Source organism: Saccostrea echinata, unplaced genomic scaffold (genome assembly GCF_033153115.1).
Source record: "Saccostrea echinata isolate AGI-Se365-2 ecotype Australia unplaced genomic scaffold, CSIRO_AGI_Sech_v1 ptg000054l, whole genome shotgun sequence".
Lineage (NCBI taxonomy): Eukaryota > Metazoa > Mollusca > Bivalvia > Ostreida > Ostreidae > Saccostrea > Saccostrea echinata.
The window spans coordinates 7037301-7061017 of record NW_026889803.1 but is presented as its reverse complement, the minus strand read 5'-3'; the positions used below and the strand labels follow the sequence as shown (position 1 = coordinate 7061017).

At 34.8% G+C, this 23717-nt stretch overlaps 2 protein-coding genes across 3 annotated transcripts; one reads left to right on the top strand and one right to left on the bottom strand.

Annotated features, from left to right (window-relative positions):
• Positions 1-6481: 6481 nt before the first annotated feature.
• LOC133171842 (alpha-amylase-like) lies at positions 6482-13921 on the bottom strand. Its single transcript, XM_061306637.1, has 8 exons — positions 13915-13921; positions 13675-13811; positions 12734-12885; positions 10310-10831; positions 7929-8047; positions 7451-7674; positions 7004-7334; positions 6482-6843 (listed from the first exon to the last, which is right to left on the bottom strand). The coding sequence occupies exons 1-8, from the start codon at positions 13919-13921 to the stop codon at positions 6764-6766; spliced, it is 1572 nt and encodes a 523-aa protein (XP_061162621.1). The 3' UTR covers positions 6482-6763.
• A 3113-nt stretch (positions 13922-17034) lies between these two features.
• Positions 17035-23187, top strand: LOC133205306 (U8 snoRNA-decapping enzyme-like). 2 transcript variants are annotated; one of them, XM_061341088.1, is made up of 4 exons: positions 17035-17083; positions 17217-17427; positions 19575-19841; positions 22945-23187. In XM_061341088.1, exons 2-4 carry the CDS (start codon positions 17224-17226, stop codon positions 23170-23172), a joined length of 699 nt encoding a protein of 232 aa, XP_061197072.1. In that variant the 5' UTR covers positions 17035-17083; positions 17217-17223; the 3' UTR covers positions 23173-23187. The 2 variants fall into 2 exon arrangements, with proteins under 2 accessions (XP_061197072.1, XP_061197071.1); XM_061341087.1 differs by having other exon boundaries at positions 17067-17087.
• The last annotated feature ends 530 nt before the right edge of the window (positions 23188-23717 follow it).

The following is a 23717-nucleotide window of genomic DNA, read 5'->3' as shown; positions in this document are numbered from 1 at the left end:
AATGTTGTTCTATGACTTTGAGAGCAAGAATACGCACATTCTTTGATTTGTTTTATCATATTTAATAAAATAAGTTTCCACAGTTGTAATTATTTAAAAAATCAAGATTATTTTCTTAGCTAGTGTAAGAAAGAGAAACATATAAATAAAAAAATGTATAGCTTCCATAATTATTATCCTCTTTGATTTCACTATGGGAAAATAATGTGCAACAAATAAAAAAAAACAGTTTCCTTTTTTTTTCTTCAGAAGTTAGAAGAAAGGTTAACGTTTTGGAATCCTACCCAAATACTGTAAATGTATTATATTTAGCATATACGATATTTAGCGGAAATTGATTTTTGAACAAGTTATTGTGGATTTGATTTAGCGCATTTCTTTATGTTCTTATTTATGTATATATGTTCAAAACACTTAGCGTTGTACTTGAATTAGCGGAAGTTTCTTTCCGCCAAAAGCGCGAAAAAGAATACACAGCCAAATGTAATATATTTACAGTAAATTTGCGTGAAGAAAAATGGCAGATTGATAAGAAAATTCGATCTCGTAAATATCTGCGATTTTCTATGAATAAAGTCTCAATATTCTTCTCATAAAAATATAGGGAAGATTAAATTTGTGAAAAAATAACACACAGAACTAAATCAATATGCCTCTGACCTTAGATATCAGGGGCACAAAAAGTGATAAGCTCAAAATATGTATCAATGTCTTTTGTCGTGTGCTAATGTCATCAAAATCTTTAATATATAAAAAAAAATGTATATAAAAAAATTTCATTGAATAAAAAAAAAAGAGATGCTTGGTATACCAAGAACTGACACAAGTCTATACACTGTAGTATCGCCTCCCCCATTCTAGTTACATGTAAAAAAAAAAATGTTTACCAATAGAAATAAAAACGAATGTTGCATTATGAAAAAAAAACTTCTCAGTCTAACATATATATTTCCTGAGAATGATTAGCAATATTAGCACATTTGAAGTTGAGTGTGCAAAAAATAAAGAACTGTACAAAAAAGTAATGTAACATATTTTGTTAGAATCAAGTACCATGCGAGATTCGTATAAGCGTATATATAGTGGCAAGTTTTGAGGGAAGGGGGTTACGGGGTTGTAACCCACTCTTTAAATTTGTCAGCCTATAGGAAAAAAAATTCCCTTCTGACCATGTTTTCTTTCCAAGCTATACACAGCTATACATTTTCAGTTGAGGAGGCACTATCAACTACCAAAAATTCCTTGACTAGCGAAAAAAAAGGTCATCAAACGTTTTGAGGGGACACAAGCATAAAGTAGCTATGTTTTTCTATAGTAAACTGTATATCGGCAAAATTATTGGGGGAGGGCACCCCCCCCCCCCCCCCGTGTCCCCGGTTCCTACGGCCATGTGAAAGCTGAAATATTATTTACTCAGATCTTAACTTTTAGGGGCATTAAAATGTAGAACACTATAACCCCTTTCATTCGAAGCGGGGAATATTCATGTAATAAATAAGGGTGAATGAACCTACAAGAGGTCCTTTTCATAACAAATTCTTCCTTCAGACTAAGAATTGACTGCTTGTTTCAAATGTTTTATGATTTACAAACTTTATAATAATAATGTTACATGCCTCGAGGCAAACTTTTTTATTGAACGGCTCTACTGCTTAATTGAATGATTGTAATTTTCCCAGAAGCATGGCTAAGGCCTGTTATAAGGTGAACATTTACTCAAATTACACTGATGGCCCAACGGTTAATCATTTAACACTATCCATTCAAAAACGTTAAGGTTTCATGTAGGTTTATTAACAGTACGCATTTGAATAAAGCACCAAATGAACATTTATATGCAATGAGAAAATGTGACGTACCGGGTAATGCGTAGAACAACAAAAGAGTCATATTTTGGCTAACATTCAATGACATGATGACTGAACAGGACAAATATTTCAAAATAATAAAATAAAATTTTAAAATTTAAGTAAACTTAATGTATACAAGGGAAAGGGATAGTGAATGTCAAACCCTAATTACATACTTAGTTAAATAAAGAATATTTTATAGACATCCTCTCAGCATGTGGATACATTAGGGCGTCAGCTGCTCATCTACTTTTCATAAAACGATTCGTACAACAAATAATATCCAACTGGGATTTCAAGCTGACATATCATCTTCCTTGCATGTTAATAAACATATAAGTATTGTTCTTCAAGCATATAAAATTCTTCTTCATTTAATACGCAAACAAACAACGCGATGATCTAAGTGTGAAATAGGAAGCAGTATTTTCTGTGGTGTGAAGTTATCGCCCGTATCATTTTAAATTGTATTCATTTTTTTCATAAATAAACAATCCTGCTAAATCCATTTTGAAGTAAAAAGATCAAGAATAAACATTTTATATATTCTTTTAAAACAATTATAAGAATTTTATCTTTATTATAGAATAAGTATTTTTCCCATTACTTTTTATTGAAACAAACTATGAAACATCTATGTAGTATAAATATACATAGTTTATTTCACAAGTCCATAGTATAACAGAGTCAGACAAGAAATAAATAAAGAGAGATGGAGAGAGAGTGAGTGCGGGGAGGGAGAGAGAGAGGGTGTGTGTGGAGGGAGAGAGTGGAGAGGGGGGAGAGGGAGAGGCAGAATGAGTGTGGGGAGAGAGAGTGCGGGGTGAGAGGGGTGAGTGTGTGTGGGGAGGGAGAAAGGGAATGCGGAGAGAGTGAGTACGGGGAGGGAGACACTGAGTGTGGGGAGGGAAAGAGAGTGTGTGTGGGGAGGGAGGGAGTGAGGTGAGAAAGAGAGAGTGCGGGGAGGGAGAGAGAGTGTGGAGAGGGAGAGAGTGCGGGGAGAGAGGGAGTGAGTGCGGGGAAGGAGAGAGTGTGGAGAGGAAGAAAGAGAGTGTGGGGAGAGAGTGAGTGTGGGGAGAGAGGAAGAGTAGAGAGGAAGAAAGGGGATTGGAGAGGGGAGAGATTGGGAAAGGGAGGGGGAGAGAGTGTAGGGAGGGAGGGAGAGGGGAGAGAGTGGGGAAGGCAACTGGATGAAGGAAGCGAGAGTGTGAATGGGCAGGGGGAGAGAGAAAGTAAGAGAGGGGAGAGTGGGGGGGGGGAGAAAGTGGAGAGAGAAAACGCGATCTTTTTAAATATTTGAAAAACTATTTGACCGAAAGTAATAATTTTTGGCACTCTGTTGGGAATTTTTTTTTTTTTTATGTTGTAGTGTCATATGCATGTAATAAAAGGCATTTAAAGGGTTGAAATATCGGTTGTCGACGCACGGCATTTTTTGAGTTTTAGAAATGGCATTATTAGTGATGTTTTCTTTATTTACCAGGCTATACGGAAATACAATATGAAAAAAAAATACTTCCATTTAAACTCAATGATCTGGAGTACTCATAAGTAAAAATTCTCGAGAGGGACGTTAAAAAACAAACAAACAAAAACGAGCTATGTTTTGACGTCGTCGGTGTTGCGCCGACAGCATTTTTGAGAGATTCGTTTACCTGAGGGAGAATGTTATTTATAGAGATATTTAATAGATATGTTTATGCGTTATTCAAAATATGATGATTATGGTGTATGCCAGTTTTTAACTTTATAGTACATGTATTAGTGAAACAAAAGATTTTAAAAATGTTCGCGTTTTTCTGAGACAACCCTCGTAGTTTCAAACATACAACTGGATTGACTTTTGAGGGTTTTTTTGTTGATGTTGATGTCTGCTTCTCCAGCATTGGTACCTCAAAATTTACTCTTATTTTGACCGTCGTCATGATATCAGGAAGTTCTTGATATCAAATTTGTATATTTTGTCTACATGTATAAAACAAGATATTTAGTTTGAATATGTTGCAAGTTACCAATCATGTTTTTCGGTATCTATACATACAACCGCGCAATTCACAAGTCTTCAAAAGTAAAATCTACAAGTTTGTCGAATTTTGATAATGGAATGAAATTGTGCAGAGATAACAGTGCCACAATTTTTAAATGTTTTTTTTTTCCCCAATTTCTTGTTTATCCAAATTTATTCCAAAATTTTATTTTTATTTCTTATTTTAACTCTAACTTTTAGCTAAAATTTTCCAGATTTATATCATTATCTAAAGTCATTTTATTTAACGATATTTAACGATTAGCGGGTTCCAGTAAATGTTCTTCCAAGTCTCTTTCTTGACTCCTCACTAAAATATTAGGGAAGGAGAAACCTCAAGAGTACTGTGCAATAATATATTTGAGAAGTGGTGTAAATCAGATGTTGATACTTAAAAATTACAAGGAACTTTTGGAAAATCAAAACTTACGACTTTTCAACTCTATATACAACCATTCCGCACGATAAATTAAAGCCCAGGCTTTTAGACATCATTGACAGTTGCTTTTTCAATAAAAATGGAATTCGTAAATTTAATTACCTTGTTATTTGTCATTTGCAAAATTATTTTATTGAAAAAACATTCTGATAGTACACACAAGTACTCTGATATTTAAAAGATGCTTGAGTTTCTGATTGACGGTATCTATGTGGTTTTTGGAGACCATGTCTTCCAACAATCTGTTGGAATTCCATGGGTACCAATTTGTATTCATATGAAGAAGAATTTATTCAAAAACCTCTACCTGAGAAGACGAAAATACTTGTTGTGGCCTTCAACTAGATATATGGATGACGTATTATCAATTTACAATAGTTACTTTCATTCATATGTCGACTCTATGTATTCCAGTGAACTTGAAATTAAAGACACCTCAGAGTCTGCCACATCTATTTCATATTTGGATGTTTTACTGACTGTAGACGGTAGGGGCCAACTAACAACTAAATTATATGACAAACGAGGTGATTTCACTTTTCTGTCGTCAACTTTCCTTTTCTATGTAGTGATATTCCGCTATTACCTGCATATGGTGCACGTGTTTATGTCTCCCGTCTTATTCGATACCCACGATCAATTTTTAAACCGAGACAGGCTACTGACAGGTAAGTTGATGTTACAGAGATTTCAAAACCTCGTTTATAGTCAGCATTTCGTAAATTCTATGGTCGTTATATTGGCCATATTTTCAAATATAACCTAACTGGGAACTTTTAGTATCAGAGGGTGTGAATTTTTATAAAAGGCTAGTTTTAGGTTATATTTTGGATTATTCAGTTGTAATACTTTGTGAATGTGTGGTAGAAAAATATTTCATTTTTAAAAAGTCAAAGAACCCTTGGGGTACGAAACACGAGGGGAGGGGGGTTCCGTCCCCAAGCACCAGTGGTTTCAAGACGTTGGCCTACATTACTACATGCAAGTATTTTTAAATTAAATCATCATATTTGGATGTATATTTTCGCTTATCTTTCTTAAGCACAAAATTAATTGAGCTACTTGTATCTGAATTCGTGCAAATGTTGAAAATGTTTTCAACATGTATACATGTAAATTAATAACTGTCCATTGAATTCGAGACTTTCATGAGAGCATGAATAAAATGAATATAAACCTACGAGAATCCCCCTAAACAGCATTCGTATACGATATCACTATGGGAATTGACAACGAATAGGCATGTACATTATGCAGGAATAATCTTCTTTGATCTGATAGTTGCGTCAGATAGTTCACCATGTGTCAAAAGCCACCACTACTATTTGGACACACACACACATAGACATCACATACTTTAATTTCTTCATTATTTATTACGACAAATAGTTGAAAACTTGAAGAAATAATACATTCATTAATATTTCATACTTAGCAGAACAGATTAAACGTTACTGAAAAAAGCAAACAACAAAAGTCTGAAATTTTGAAAATACATGTAGTTTATGTATATTAACACAACTGGAATCTATGTACATGTAGTAAACATGTTTTTAAATTCTTATGATTTTTTTTAAATCAACAATTGTAAGGTGAAAAGTGAATGATAGACATACATACGGTATAATTTTATATATTTTCATTTACATGTAACATTAACACTAACTATTGATGGGGGGGGGGGGGGTAGATAACAATTGTTTCTGTAAATTTTTTTTTAATCGGCCGTAATATGATAATAAAAACTCTGAATTACAATGTACATGGCGTACCCCTCTCCCCAGAATCGCAGTCATTTACACTTTCACAGAAAACGCATTGTCAATCTTTTTATTACCATTCTCTTCTACGATAATTCATCTACACAACCATATATGACATTCTTGTCTTTATTTTCTTTTATCTCCATAAACAGGGTCAAACTCCGCTTGCCGATTGGAAAATTCGTCTCACACCATGACGTGGTATGTACTCATCTCGGATAGAGAGCGAAATTAATAGGTTTAAAAATGTAATTCCAATGTTTAAATATTGCAGTGAATGAATTAAATTTGCTTACGTTTTATTTTCCATTAACACATTACGATATTTCAACCAATCAAAATCCAAGCACATATTCTGCCAGAGATGTCATATGGTTGTGTAGATAAATAATCTTGAAAGAGAATGAAAATGAACAATTTTGCCAGTCTGAAAGTGTAAATGACTGCGATTCTTGGGAGGGGGGGGGGGGGGTACTCCATGTAGTTCGGAGTTATTATTATACTATGGGTTAAAAAATATTACAGAAACATGCGTCTATGGAAAAATCTACAACCTTTTTACGGTCAAGATACATCACAATGCTGGCACTTTTTTTAAAAGATGATTAAGCAGTTAAAAGGAGCTTAAGGAAAAACATCAGAAGTGTTCAGTATCATATAATTAAAAAACATCATACGCCTGATATCAACGTCTCTTCCCGAGGATTCCCGGGAATAAACCATTCTTGCTGGAGGTTTGTCCTCTAGAGCTTCCTAACCTTGCATCTGTAAAGAAGGTAAAATGTTACTCTGAGCCCTAAACTCTCAAAAAGTTAATCTAATCGTAACATAAAGCTATTTTTCTTCGAACAATATTTCTAAGTAAATAGATTAATTAAAATTTTGTCTTATATCCGGTAATTTACTTATTGTAGATTATTCTTACCAACATGTATTGCAATCATCGGTTCCTGTTCTCGAGAATGTATAATGAAATTGGCTTGTCCAAGGTTATTTACTGTTACTATCTTTCCAGTACACTTATCATTCGCAAAATCACCGGATATGATGTCACAATATGTTCCACTTGGTAAAGCAGTGAGCAACTTGACAGATAACTCGGAATTTCCGGCGTTCATGACGACGAATCCCCTGCCTTGTCTGGCGAAGGCAAACTGTCTTTGATTGTTACTCCACCAGTTCGATATTCTGGCACGACCCACGGTATTTCGGAAACCTACCATGTTCTTTATTGGTCTCCAACGATGTTCACAGATCTGGAAAGAACTTACAGAAATTACTCATAACTGACGATTCAGCACAGTGTTGGTGTCAGATAATCTTAAAGTAAAAAAATGTTGTTTTTTTTTTCAATCTAAGACTTTCTACTTACCCATCCATTTTGACAATTTATGTTGTTGTTGTAGAAGACCCCCAGTGTGGTCATATTAGAATCTGCTGGTGGGCCCATCCAAGAGTAAACGTCCCTACCGTCGACCATTGTCTTCGGCCAATAGTAACTGCTCATTACTCTTGCCAATCCATACGGATGTGCAAGCATGAACACGTTTGCCATCTTATACAAACGGGGATTATCAAAATTGGACAAAACTTTTGCTGCAAAAGAAGTTGTTAAAAACAAGTAAAAACACAAACTTAAAGTACATTCAAAAACTGCAGAAATGTCTCTCATCCAAAAGACGAGAGATGCTCACTGCACAAACTACAGTGTATTAAAGTTGAGTGGATTCGTGAAGTTCGGCGTAGAAATTAAACATATTAAGGCATTAGCTCTACCAACTTAACCTTAAAAATCCTTTTATTAAGAGCTTATTTGTGCAAAAATATTGAAGATATTGACAGACATTAACCTGTTCCATAACCACGTTGACTCGCACTGTCATCAATGAAAACCATGACGTCATCAGATGCTGGCCACCCGTGTCTTAATTCTAAATCTGTCAGTATTCTCAGATTTTCTGTGTGACCTCTGCATTTAAGAATAGTTGTGATGTTTTATCATATATTATACAATTATTGCTGGGTTTTTTTTTAGGTCAATACGATGATTTAGACATCCGAGGAGTACAATATTCACCGAGCTCGAAGGGCGAGGTGAATATTGTACTTCGAAGGTGTCTAAATCATCGTATTGACCTCAAAAAACAGCAATAACTGTTTTATTATATAATTATCTATTTTTGGTCCAATGTAGATTAAATAATTTCTTATATTGACCTGGAAATAATTCCTTATATTGACCTGGAAGGTCACGTGCAGGTCAATATAACGTAGTATTTTTCTAACATTGTTGGATCTCAGCCAATCAGAGAGATGGAAATTATTCAATCAAATAATAATATTATTTATTGCATTCCTCACTTCAGAAATAAACAAGAAATGTTTGAGAAACATATAAGCCCCCCTCCTGGCAATTTGAAAAACGGAACAATTAATTTAGAATGTGTATAATTATATGAAAATAAATGGCAATCTTCAAGTCAGAAGCAAACAAACTACTAAGTTTGATGTCTATCAGACCTCAGTATAATTAAGAGATAATATACTATTTAAATGGTACCAGAGTATAAAAATTGATGTATGTAAAGCAAATGGTTGAGTTCTCCAAAAACTGAGCTGACAATATCTTCCCATGTCTTTTGTCTATGTTGTTTGACCCTTACGCCTGTGACCGCAAAATCAAAAGGGGTCGTCTCTTGAAAAAGAACCAATGTACCAAGTTTGATGTCTGTCAAGCAAAGTGTTCTAAAATATTGAGTGGTCAATGTCTTCCTATATGTGACCTTTGACCTTAGATCTTGTAACCTCAAAATCAATAAGGGTCATCTCACTAAGGGAAACTAATGTAAAAATTTTAATGTCTTCCAAGCAAAGCGTTTTCAAAATATTGAGAAAACAATATCTCCCTATATTTAGAGAAGTTTGACTTCTGACCTTGTGACCTCAAAATCTACAGTAGCTAGCTACTCCTTAGGGGAGACCAGTTTTCCAAGTTAGATGTCTGTCAAGCAAAGGGTTCCCCACATATGGAGTGGTCAATATCTTCCTGTGTTCAGTTTAACTTTTGGCCATTGTGACCTCGGCAAGCAAACAATAGGGTCATCTACTGCTTAAGGAGAACCACTGTAATAAGTTTAATTTGTGTCAAGCAAAGAGTTCTCAAGATATTGATCATGAATGATCAATATATTGCTCTGTCCAGTTTGTCCGTTGATTTTTGTCCTAGTATCTCAAAATCTAAAGTGTTCATCTACTCCTCAATGGAAACCAGTGTTTCTAACTTTGATGTCTGCCAAGCAAAGGGTTAACAAGATATGGAGTGGTCAATATTTTACTATTGATATCGAGTGGTCAATATTTTACTATGTTCAGTTGACCCTTGATCTTGTGACCTCATAAGCAATAGGGCTGGGGTCATGTTCTCCTTAAGAAAAACGTGTACCAAGGTTGATATATGTCAAGCAAAGGGTTCTCAATTTATTGAACTGTCAATATATTCTTAAGTCCAGTTTGACCTTTAATCTAGTGACCTCAATATCTAAGTGGTCCTCTACTTCTCAATGGAAACTAGTGTATCAAGTTTGATGTGTGTCTAGTGAAGGGTTCTCAAGATATTGTGCGATCTATATTTTCCTATGTTCTGTTTGATCCTTGTGACCTCAAAATTGATAGGTCATCTACTCTTCAGAGGGTACCAGTGTCCCAAGTTTGATGTCAGTCAAGCAAAGGGTAATTCTTAAGATATAGAGCGGACAACACTCTACCGACCGAACGACAGGCTCTTTTTCCAAGGGGAGCATAGAAATGAATACCTGACTCTGCAACAATTTCTTTTAATGTTTTCCAAAGTTTTAGTACTTCCTTCATGGATATACTATTATATTTCAAACTTTAAAGGTAGTCCTGATTCTGAGGTATTCAGTATTTTCAGTTTATTTTCGACTGTCAAAAAGCTAAATTCCAAATTATGGAAGTTTATCATTTATTTAGGTCAGTAAACACAAAATATAGCCCCTTTCAAATTGCCATGTTTATAGAGTTGTTTATTTTTTTCAAACTGGATTTCTTAAAGTAAATCAATGTAAAATGAATTAATGATTCAAAATTTAATTCCGTTTTTATGTGAACCAGATCTAGAGATCTACATTAAAATATTCCAAGTGTGTTCACTACTAATTCCCACAATTTAAATATAAGTGAAACATGAATTCAAATTAGATTTGATACTAACAGAAATACCCTTGCGAGAAAGTATCCATAATCATAGTTAGTGACCTTGGCCAATTTGGTATATTCAGGAATATCACTGGACAGTCCAACAGTGTCGATTACCAAATCTTCGTGAAGGATAAAAGGTCGCGTGTCAAAAGGAAAATATTTTGTACTCAGATGGTGTAGCTTGACATATAACCGTTCAAGTTCGGAAGGCCACATGTGTTTAGCAGCATCGATCCGAAAACCTGCCACTCCAATGTCTGTTAGCTTGTTTAGGAACTTTAATTGGGTTTCTTGAATGTGACTGGAAAATATTTTCAAATCGTTTAGTGCTTGCAGTCTGCAATTTCGAACTTCTACTTTGTTTGTGTAGTTGTGTACTGTAAGGTCCTTGGATGAACAGTTTTGTGCGTTATTAAAATTTGATTCGGAGAACTGGACGTCAGGATATAAAGGGTCGGAGTAATAAGACCCAGCTGTACCAAGTCCACTGGAGCCTGCCTGCGCCATGTGATTAAGAGTAACGTCTGCGTATATCCTGAAATCAATACACTATATTTTATTAGTATTTTATTTAAGTATACTCGTATTCTTAAAAATGTTGTAATTGAAAGGTGGGTCATCTCTGTCACTTTTATGTCCTATTGCGATCTGTGTTTGTCTATCGTACGCCATTCAAATCGAAAGTGCTGAACAAATTTTAGGCACTTTTGGAAATACGGATTAAAAGTTAGGAATATCAAGGTCTCCAATACCCCCAAACTGTGTGATAAAAAAAACTTTCTTAATTAATGCGCTCTTTGAGAATCTTTAACTCCAGGACATGTTGTACTTGTAGACAAACGACACATACATGTTTTTGTACATGTATTCTTGATGACGAGAAAAAAATATCACGACCCTCGGTCCTGAAAACCATGGGTAAATTTATCGTAAACTGAAAATGCAATAATTTTAAGTCCTGTTACATATTCCTTGGAATCTGTTAAGTTTATTATAAACGATAAGCCTTATGTCAGCATTGTAAAATCAAGGGTTCGGATCACAGGGTGCTGTTAAAAAAAATCTAATGAGAATGACCCATTCTGATCATCATTTTCTCACCTCAGACAAAAAAAAAGAAGCTAGTATTCTTTTAATTTTTTTTCGGCCATAAACACTCTAATTGGAATGAAGTTAATACCTAAAAAGTTGGTGACTGTTGCTATAGGTGTGTAACTATTTTAGTGGAACTTGTTTTCAATTCTACAACTGGAAATCCAAATTCTACTCACAGCTACATATGTAACTTTCTAAGGATGAAATTCTTCAAAACCACATTTTAGTCGTTGATAGTTTTAGCATTCTATATAACGCAGGTGACTTGGATCTTATATTTGGATTCATAAACCTCATAAAAATCCTTAAAAACAGAGATACATTGTCCATGCAGCAATTAAATGCTCCCCCCCCCCCCCCATCTAAATATTAACTGCTTTAAAGGAGAAATTTCAGACGTACTGTGCTACAGCATATTCAACTTTTAGAAAATATCAAATCACCAAGTTTTCAAACGTCAGGAGCATCAAAACGTATGGCTTTATATGTATATTGGATTAAATATCCTAGATTGAAACAAACTGGGAGAAGTTTTATGACGAGGGATTAATTTGCCCCATTATGGGAGTGTACTCTTCAGAAACCTGTTCTCTCATATGAATCTTTTTTTATAGTTACAAAAAATGAATGAATAGATACATGTAAGTGATAATGAACTAAATGTTTTGAAAAGATAATAAATATATTTGTAATTACTGTTAAGCATTATAGAATCAGGGACCTACATGTAGTTTTTATGTCCCTAAAAGAATGACACACATAGGGAGTAATTGAAAATAAACAGTGTTTAGGAATAACCTTACAGAAAATAAATATCAATATTAGTTTGTCTCTTAACTCCATGATAAAGAAATATGTAGGGGGGGGGGCAATATAAGCAACACATGGGCTAAAAAAAACCCACATTGATTTGTATGCATGGGTACGAAAGCCCATTAAGCTCATTTTCGTAGGTTAAAAAATTCGCGTTATAAAGCGTAACTTTCGCGAATATGTGTACCATCTTTCGAGTTTGCCTTAGCCTTGACCTAATCATTTATAAATTACACATTTATCTCTGGTATGTAGATAATCAGTAATGTTTACAATGTATGATGTTTTTAAACTAAAGTAAGTAAGAATGGCATTTTTTTTTCAATACCGCAGTGGCATTCGCCCTTGACCTTGAAATTGGGAAAATGATTGGTGATTTTTAATGTTTGAATACCAAGGTCAGTTATTACTTTCAACATGTAAGGAGTTATATATATAAGAAAACTATGAAAAATGAATAATAAAGACATGTGCCTTAACTTATTCATAGATAATGTATAAATAATTTGGAATGACTATCTCACCACACCTGACGCCAACTTTGTTGCACCGCTCTACCATGTCTGTGAATTCTTGTTCATTGCCACTTCTTGTCACCAGTTTATAGGAGACGGGCTGGTAACGCTCAAACCAGGGTCGGAGAGGAAGTTTGACAATTCTATTTTCATGAGGAGGAGAGATCTGAAAAATCAGATCGATACTACATATAAGTACATGTAAGGTTCGGTCGATCAGTAAGTATTGCTGTAGAAATAATTGATGGTATTTTATTCAGGCGCAAAAAAAACTTTATATCGCATAAGCGTCGGAAGCAAATTGAAAAAAAAGGGGAGGGGGGGGGGGGCTAAACCAACAAAAAATTTTCTACGTCGAGCACACACACAAGCCTCAATTTTCATTGCATATATTATGTCTATATCTTTGCAAAAATAGTGGAAAGTGGGGGTGGGTGGCAGGGTTTAAGTCCCCCCCCCCGGTTCCGACGCCTATATTTCATAGTGGGGCTCCCGGGTTGATATTGTGGGAAGGGTGCACTGTTGAGATGGAAGGGTATTATACAAGGTCGAACCAGAGGAGAGGCTAATTAAGTACATCTTCCACTGTTGATACCTGACAAAATCCAAAATATGTTTTGCTATAATTGTCAAAACCTCTCTCTGTGTGTGAAGGGGGGGGGGGGTTATATCACACTATACTAATAGAGCAGATGGTATACTTATAAATTAAGATATTGTCGATCTTTTCGGCACATGGTATGGCGTTGGCAAAAATAATTGGGTTGGGGGTAGGTGGGTTACGGTTTCCCCTTTCATGGTCCTTACTGTCATGGTTTTATGAAATGATACTCAAAAAAATATTACATTACATAAATGCACTAAAAATTTCCACCTTATATATCTATGGTACTTAATAATCAAATTGAAAGAATGATCAATATGTATATACACAATGAACTTGTAGATCATTTACCTGTACACCACAGAACCCAGCTGGTGCCAGAATGCGTTCACATTCGGTAGCCACGTCGTTCCATTTCCATTCAAAGAGATGAACAATGGTCTCTCGACCTTGTTGGCAATTGGATTGGCTCCATAGACCGCATAAAACTTAGCAAAAATAGAAGATGTTTGATAATACAGAGTATTTTTGATAAAGAAACATGCAGTGCTGGGGAATGAAGTGAAGAATGTATCTTCATCCACATAATACGTGCCATGGTCGTAGGAACCGGGGAGGTGGTGTGGTGGGGAGGGGGTGTGCCCCCAATAATTTTGCCGATATAGTATACCAGCTATGCATAGAAAACATACATGTGGCTACTTTATGCTTGCCTCTCTCAGTAATAACGTCTGATGACTTTTTTTGCTTGTCAAGGAATTCATGTTTGGTACATGTCACCCCCAACTAAAACTCTTTGGTTGTGCCTCCCCCCCCCCCCCCCCCCGAACCTGTAACTGCTTCCTAAGGGCCTGCGTGTAGATAGTGCAAAATGTAAACTTAAATTTTCATCTTGAATAAATCAGACTATCGAATATAAAGTCAAGTTGTTCAATTTCTTTTTTACCGGATGATAATATATCAGGCGTGGATCCATGCAAGATTTTTTTTCTAGGAGAAGGGGGGTCCACCCCAGTCAACAATTTCCAACCAAGAAATTTCTTTACAAGCAAAAAAAAAAAAAAAAAAAAAAACATTTCCCAAATGTATCAAATCCAGAAAATTTCTTGACAAGCAAATAAAAAAAAAAACTAACAAACGTAAAATCCATTTCCCCTCAAAATGAAAAAGACCTATTTCTTGGTGGTGGTGGTGGTGGTGTACACGTTTTCTGTCATGCTAATATGCTTTAGTATATACTTTTATATACTTTTAATAATTTTGTAAATTCCAGGCGGGGGGGGGGGGGGGCGGACCCCCCTCCCCCACTAGATCCGCGCATGTATATCATAATATGTTGACACTACAATGAACACTACAATGAACGGTTAATGATACATTTATACAACAGTAATCTTTATCATTATCCGGATGTTGATTGCAGAATCTAACCAAATTTTCATTGCAAACGGACATCACACTTAATATTGTCACCAGTCCATATGTGACTTTGGATAACCTCAGAAGAAGATGGGGGATTTGCAGGCGATTTATGGTACATGTAGCATAAGAGAAGATTCAGTCATTCAATCCCTTCCCCCGAATCTTCGATCCCTATCGCAGGGGGTCTCAGGCACTTGAATTTGATCAACAGCTAACTCCGCCATCCATAGTCAAAAAAGTGTTGCAGGGTCCTTGCAGGACACCCGGCCTCCCCGAATCTTCTGCACCTGTCGTTAGTGATCCGAGGTACTCATTTAACAAACATATTCCACCCATTGTCTACCAAATGTAGGGTCCTTGCAGGACAGTCAGTGCTTCAAAATGTAGTCACAGACACAGATCTTGGAATGAGGGGCAGTCACAGACACTGACCTTGGAATGAGGGGCCGTCAAAGACACCCACCTTGAAATGAGAGGCTCACAGACATTGACCTTGAAAAGAGTGACCATCAAAGACACTGACCTTGGAATGAGAGGGAACTTTTTTTTTGACTACAAGAGGATAGACAAATGCACCATGTGATTCCAACACGGTAATTGGTAAGTACTCTATCTCGTGTACAAACATATCTCCACTGAATTATCAACTGTCCACAATAAGGCACTTTACTTATCTTAAGGGTGTTTGCTTAAATTAACGGGAAATAGCTCTACATAAAATACATGTGTTGCTGAGTAAATCAAAACATGTTACAAAAGCCTGTATTGATAAAATTAGACAACAAATAAGATCTGTGTCTGTATGTATATAGTGGCTCACACTTGCTTTTCTTTCCGAATTTTAAAACTTTTTTTCATAATTACATTATTGATATAATAGAATATATATTTCATTAAATCGAGATAAAAATCTTAATGTTCATGTTGATACATAGGATAAATTTAGAACTATGTCATAACTAATTGGTTAAAGCATGTAATACATTGACATTTATTTAGATCTAATAAATTTTGAGATGTTAATTATCATTCCAAATACATATATCAATAATGGAATATAAATTACCTGGCGTAAAAGTACAAAGCAACAATAATGTCTGCAAATTCCAACATGCTCTTACATGGTCCATGTTGAAGATAATAGCCCTCTTGCTTACCGTAGATTATCTCTTTCTATGATGTCTCTAGGGAGTGGATCCATGATTTCAAGTTAAAGGGGTAGAAAGTTAAAGGGGCCTGGACACATTGCATTGTTTACATTTTAAAGTTCTATGCTTATCCAAAAAATAAAACCAGTTAAATGAATTGAACTTACATGAATATTCTTAGAATTCAATGACACCGACATTCTTCTTTACATCACGTCAATTGACAAACATCTGTTTTTGTAAACAGGGCACCACTGTTATAGTTAATGTTTACGTTTCACAGGGTGTGTTCAATTTGTGCACAATTTATGCACACATCACTGAGTACGGACTGACAATACTGGTGAGTTGGTTTTGCTTTCTCACATTTCTACTCTGAATTTTCTGAATTATAGTTTTGATATTTTTTTCTGGATTATAGTTTTAATATTGTTCATTAATACACAGCAAAATTTCTACTTTTCTTAGAGTATTAAGGATAAGGTTTACTTTGTGAAAGTGCAAGGATTTGTCAATCAATCGCATCCCGAAATTCGTACTTTCAATAATTTCCAGATAAAAAAGTTTCTGAACACGCTGTTATTATATTTCTGTGTGAAATGCTATAGCAACAAATAGGTCATGATATGACATAGAAATTTGAGAAAATATTAACTTAAAATATGTGTCAATGCCCCTTTAAGGAAGTCTTGATTTTTAAAAAAAAATTGAATATTTATTTGTTAAATTAGTTAATTTTATATGCAGTTATTTGTTATGATGTTGTCATTTAAAGAAAAGCAATTTCAACCGGTACATTTAAATCATTTTTTCAGAACCTGGAAATGAAAGACCTGTCTGTACATATGACAACCCAATAAACCATGATAAACAACCCCCCCCCCCCCGCCCTTCCCTCCCCGGCGCTCTGAAGTGTTAGAGGGGGAAGTTCATTGAATCTATTTCTTATTAATTTAACAAATTATCAACTTACTAGCGTCACTCAGGGACCTATATATATATATAGATATATACTAATGTACGTCTCTGCTTCTCTGAAGGCTGAACAGTCAGTATTACCAAAAGAGGCATTTCAGAAATATATCCGCCGACCAGTAACGGTTCCGATTTTATGTTGATCTTTTATGCTTCCGATTTGAACTAGCAACAACAAATCGGAAATCAAAACATCTTTTTTCATATGTGGCATTGTATGTAGACGTCAATTTTTTTTCTATAAAAATAAAAGTTGATTTAAGAAAGATAAGTGGAATAAGTACTCCATAAAGAAGGTGATATTTTGATCTGTCATTAAACTGTTAAAGTCAAGAATTTTATTTCAAGTGTACAAATGACTGACATTGGATGGGGAAAGTTGCAAGCCTACGAAGCGTATGGCCGAGCTGGTGACAAGAAAGAGGATTTCGACATTGTATCATACAAGGATGCCTTGTCTGACAAATATTCTTCTTTCCGACATGCGTCACATTCCATGCTTTTTGCCAGGAATGACGCCATATTGTGGGATTTATACAACAGCAGGGCTGCGGTGCTGGTAAGCTTGTCACACATTCTTCCAACATGGCCAGGGCACAGGTACTTGGGTCTTGGTTTATAAATATGTATGTACCTTATTGATATGTAAAAAAAGTACTTTTTTTTACATATCAATAAGGTACATACATATTTATAAACCAATACCCAAGTACCTGTGGGCCAGGGATCGAAATTTACTTTTTTAACCATAGGCTAATTTATGCATGTACATATAAAAATGACAAGCTAAAATGAAGATCTACAAGTTAAAATTGAAAGAATACTGTAAATTCCTAAATATGTGCGAGGAATTAATTATCATCATCATTTATTTGGTATCATATGTCATCATACATAAAACAAATACACATAAATATACATAATCATTTGAAAGACAATATTTGAGAATTATCGCTTAAATTTAAGAAGCACCACTCGCGAAATAAAATTACTCGCTTTGATTTCCATGTAAAATCTCCTGATTAACTGGCCACTTACAAATTATTATTATTGCGATTTGGCAGCAAAGAGCCATTTCCCAATATTAAGAACTTGCATAAAGTAAGGAATCAACAGAATTAAATGCCTTTTTTTTATGCTTTATTTTAATCAATAACAATACTGGGTCTACTATAGTGGGTCAGTACAGAATTATGATCTGGTTGTGGATCATCAATGTTTTTACGTTTAAAAAAAATTGGTAATCAATTCAGGGTTGGCAAAAAACTGGGAAATACTCATATTTCCCAGGACGGTGGGAAATACTGGTAATTACCGGGAATTACTGGTATTTCCTGGGAAATACTGGGAAATAAGAAAAAGCTACATATTTCATTCATACTGACATGTAGTATACCTTTCTGGCTAAGATACCTTCCTGGTATCACTGTCCTTGATTTATAAAAAAGTTCTGGTTTCCAAGTAATTCATTTTATACAATCATAAAACAGCATACTCATATTATACCAGTCATGAGTGTCATTTGTTTCATGCTTGAGTCAGATGTAGTCTATAAAGGTCCATGAAATGAACCCAAAGATCCCAATTGGGTATGTAACTAAAGAAGGATCTAAGAAAATTCTAAAATGTAGAGTATGGTATAAATATCAAAGCTAAGAAGAAGCCTTTCAGTTCTACTCAAAGTAATTATCTCTCAAAACAGGAGCACAAAACTGTCAAGAGCAAATTTGTTGAAACAACATGATTGATTGTAATAACTGCAGTGTTTATAGAAGGATTAAGACAATTTTTTTGTTCTTGGATTTATAATTAATAAACTTAATAATTTTACAAAACTGAAAAATAACTTGAATTGGAAAACTTCAGTTTTATACAGTCGGGGAAATGTATCAGTATGCTTATGGGTATGGGACCTGGAGTAGTGATACATTCAGAATATGCTACAGCTGTAGATTGCAATATGAGACATATTCCATATTCTTCTTCTGTTTTTATGTTTCTTTTATTTTTGAATTTTGTATAAGATTGAATGAATTAAAAAAATAAAAAAACTTTAACTTTGTATTTCCCAGTATTTCTCAATATTTCCCAGTTTAGAGAAAATTTGTAGTATTTCCCAGGACGGGAAATACCGGTATTTACCACTGGTAATTCCCACCACTGGTACTTCCCAGCCAACCCTGGTAATCATCTTGTTTCTGTGACCTTTAAAGCATTTGTTTGATTCTGATTTTCAAATAAATAAAATAGAAAAAGATGGATAAAAACGACTGCTTTAATCAGCATGTTATCTAAGTGTTTGCGTGACCCTTTTAAAGTTTCAAAAAAGCAAAAGACAAATTATGTATACGAGACAATCAAGGTTGAAAATCACCACTCGCTAAAAATTTCTAGTGTCTTAACTATTTTTACTTGCTTTTTTAAAAATCAACTCGCATTTAATATGATTTTGCACGTATTTCTTGCTAATTTCGATTCCTGATGGCTGGGAAAGGGGGAAAGAGACAGAGGTTGGGCCTTACCAAAGATCCCATAACATCCATAATTATATATCATGAGCATTGACAGGGCAAGCAAAGGTTCTTATTTGGGACACTCTTGTTGCAACTAAAATTTTCCCATCCTATCATATGACGTTGACAAAAAATAGACTAGTAAAGATTTTCATAAGTAATAAGTAATTCATAATTAAGTTATATCTTTCAGATGCAGATGAGGTTTGATGGCTTGCTAGGATTTCCAGGTGGTCTAGTTGATCCTGGGGAACATCCACTCCAAGCAGCAAACCGTGAACTTGAGGAAGAAATTGGTCTGGACACTAACAAGTTTAAACTGTCAGATAGTGATCATGTTATTTCCTTTGTGAACAAGGGCAAAAATCTTGTGCTACACTTTTATGGGAAGGAGGTCACTCTGCCACAATTTCAAGAAATTGAATTGGAGAATCTGAAGGCCCCTGATTATGGAGCTGAGGTAAGGAAATATTACAGTATATACCGATATGCAAAAGAAATGCAACAAGCAATTCACTACAAATATTAGAATATTTTTTACTATTAAAAAGATCAGAAAAGATCAGACATTTAGTTAAAAAACTGCAATATATCACATAACTTTAAAAGGTAACGTTATTCCCCCAGGCCATTTATTAAAGCAAGTAAGTCAATCATGTACTTCAGTTGCAACTCAGTTCCTACAATGCATTGAATTCACCATTCTCTATTCTCTTGATTTGAGTGAAAGAAATATTCTGCCAGACATTAGTCTTCTTGAAGTACCATTGAGTATCTTTGATGATGAAGTCGAATTAAACATTGAAGTTGAGTGGTCATGCTGCAACATAGTAACCTTGAACTTCCTGTCCAAGAACTGTCATCAGTTAAGCAGTCAGAGGCACTTGCATGTAAAATGGTGATATAGGGCATCTTTGCACCAACAACACTCCTTTAACTTTATTTTAATGGCTTGATAGGATTTCCAGGTGGTTTAGTTGATCCTGGGGAACATCTGCTAGAAGCACTTGTAAAATGCACTTACAGTCAATATCAGAATGCCTTGGCTTCACTTACAGAAAAGAAATGAAAACTTTTTTTTTCAGAATAATGCTGCTAACCTTAATGAATAGTAAACAAACTCAATATACATGTACCCAAATCATAGGCATCAGAACTGGGGGTGGGGGGCTTAGCCTTCCCACTTTTTTTGCAAAGATAGACATAATATAGGCATTGAACATTAGGGGATATGGGTTTAGCCCCCCCCCCCCCCTTCCCCAACAGGCACGTTGCAGTGTAATCAAAGAAGGGTAAATGGTAGCATTTGAAAAAAAAATTGGTTCTGAAAGAAGTTTTATCCCTGTATAGTTGAAGATGTCCTTACTTTTACAGTACAAAATTCTATCCAATATCTGATTTTTTTCTGAAAATAGAATTTTGCATTTTTCTAGTGTGTTATTATATAATTATAATACTTGACTGATTAAAAGGTTCTTCAGGAAGATCAAATTGTATTTATCAAATACTATAATCAAAATACTGTAATCAACAAATCTTGAACATAAAACTGCACACAGCAGTATTCTGGGAATCATCTAAAAATCTACCTAGAGGTGGGTCTGGTTTATTAGTAAAAGTTGCCTACTAGGGATCACTTTACCCGGCCTCTGTCTGTCTGGCTGTCACATTAGGCATTATTTTGATAATTAATAAGCATATCTTGAACTTCGGTATCTCGAACACTGATATCTTGAATACCATGGATATGTTGAAGTGATTTGGAAGTCTCAATCCATTAATTCTTTAAGAATTTTACCCTCGGTATCTCGAACCATCGGATATCTCGAAGTTTTTTCTTGGTCCCATCGAGTTCTAGATAACGAGGTTTGACTGTATTTTTGACATTTAAGAAGTAAGTCTATGCCATTTAGCATTTGCACTGTTTGTCATAAAACAAAATGAAAAATAACAGCAAATTTATAAAACTATGCAGCATATTTTTCAATTTGACATTTAAGAGGTAAGTTTTTGTCATTTAGCTTATGCACTGTTTAATTAGTCATAAAACGTTATGAAAAATACACATGTACCAGTGTTACAGTTCACTTGATTTTGACCTTTGACCTACTTTGCAAAAAATACTTGGATGGTTTAACTTCACTTTATTCCGGGTTTGAGAGGCATTATTTTGATAATAAGCACATGTTTTTTTATGAGCTCATGACACCTGTACTTTGAAAGCATCTGATATACAGTTACCGCACAAACTGAAATTTAAATACTATATGAAAATACATCAGGATCAGTATTCAAGAATGAATCATGCAGACTGACAATTGCAGTAAAGACAGACTGAAATTTCTTTTGGAGGATTGTTGGAAACATGTATTAATAAAATGATAACGAATTATTTTTAATAATTTCAATCATTATTCATTACAGCTTTGATGGTTGGGAGCCATATTTCTATTTGATTGTCAAATTCTATCACAGTCTTACTACCCTTGGGTGTTTTTTTTTTCTCTGCAGGCAAAGGTACATGCACTATAATGCTTGTTGCAAATAAATAGCTGACCACTCTTAGATTTATTTACATCTTGAATGAAGCTATAAAGCAAGTGGCACATGCATTCTGGTTTTGTTGATATTGTGCATCAGTCTAATGACCATTTTCAATTTTTTCCCCAAGCTTTACATATGGGTACAGTTTCAATGTTTTGTAGAAAAAAAAAGAAATCTGTGAGCTAATGCTCACTAATAATACTCCCGCTCTGATGTGAATACACAAGTTCGGTTATAGACAAAGACAGTGATAATTAGGAAATTGACATCAGATTTGAAAAAACTAAATCCCAACATATGGCATGCCTAAACAAAGATTGTGCTAAAATTTCAAGCATCTGCGATAAGTAGTTGCTGAGAAAACTACGACCAAAATTTGCTATGTATGTTTCGGACAGACGCACGGATAAACAGGAAGTTGACATCAGATTTGTTCCAAAAATGAATCCCATTATATGGCATGCCTAAACAAAGATTGTGTTAAAATTTCAAGCATCTGCAATGAGTAGTTGCTGAGAAAACTACGACCAAAATTGTCATGTATGCTACGGACAGACGCACGGATAAACAGGAAGTTGACATCGGATTCGTACAAAAATGAATCCCACCATATGGCATGCCTAAACAAAGATTGTGCTAAAATTTCAAGCACCTGTGATGAGTAGTTGCTGAGAAAGCTGCGACCAAAATTTGTTTCGGACAGACAGACACACAGATGGACAGACAGACAGACACACACACAAGGGTAAAACAGTATACCCCCCTCTCCTTCCGAGCGGGGGTATAATAATGTTTATAAACTGTGCAACTGTCACTGGTGTGTATAAGGGAGAGGGTGGTGGTCTTATCCCAAGTATGTGTAAAGCAATTCTTTAAGTTTCTCACTTAAAATTAGATGAAAGTGGTATACATGTAAATGAAAACTTACTTTTCTGATCAAGACCAAATAAAAAATCCCCTGCAACAACATGAACAAAGGGAAAAAACATTTTTAATTTAGTCTCTGTTATTATTTTCAGACATTGGGTATATTGAGACCTCCACTGTTTACGATGGGTGATGGATACAGAGGACTCCCAGCCTTTCTATCCAATAATTTTGCAGGCAATGCACGTCAGGAGTTACTGATTGGCATTCAACACTATAAAATTCTCCCAGAAGAAGAAATCCAGAAAGCTTTGAATTCCTGCTTAACCTTCCAAAAACAGAATAAGGACTCTATAGGCCTGACTAATCTAGAAAATTAAATCTTTTAGAATGTTTCACTTTTTCTCTTTATTCATTTCTAATGTACTAGCCTGCACGTACGACTATTACCAAAAAACTAGACCATCCTGGGGCCAAAAGTTGGATCTGTTCCTATGTGCATCCTCTCTTTCATCCTTCTTTGGTAAACATTTATATATACATAAAAGTTATGGAAAAATTATGAATATAGTATAGGCATATCAGTAATGTAGATAGATTGGTTGTTCATTTTGTCTATGGGTGAATAGGTTGAATCCTTGCTATGCATGGGTCAGCTGGAAAAAAAAAATTTCAACATACATATTCACAGGATGAGAAAATACAGGAATAAAAAGAAAAACAAAAAATTTATAATTTCCTTTTTTTTGCAGGTGAATAGCTCTCACTAATTTATATCAGCATATAAAGATTGATAAAAATATCTTGAATTATTTCTTTGAAAGTGTGCTAAACAAAAATTTAAGAAAAGCCAGGTCAAGGTCAAAAGAAAGGCCAAGGTAAAAAAAAAAGTTGATGCAGTTGAATAGCTCTCATCAATATGAAT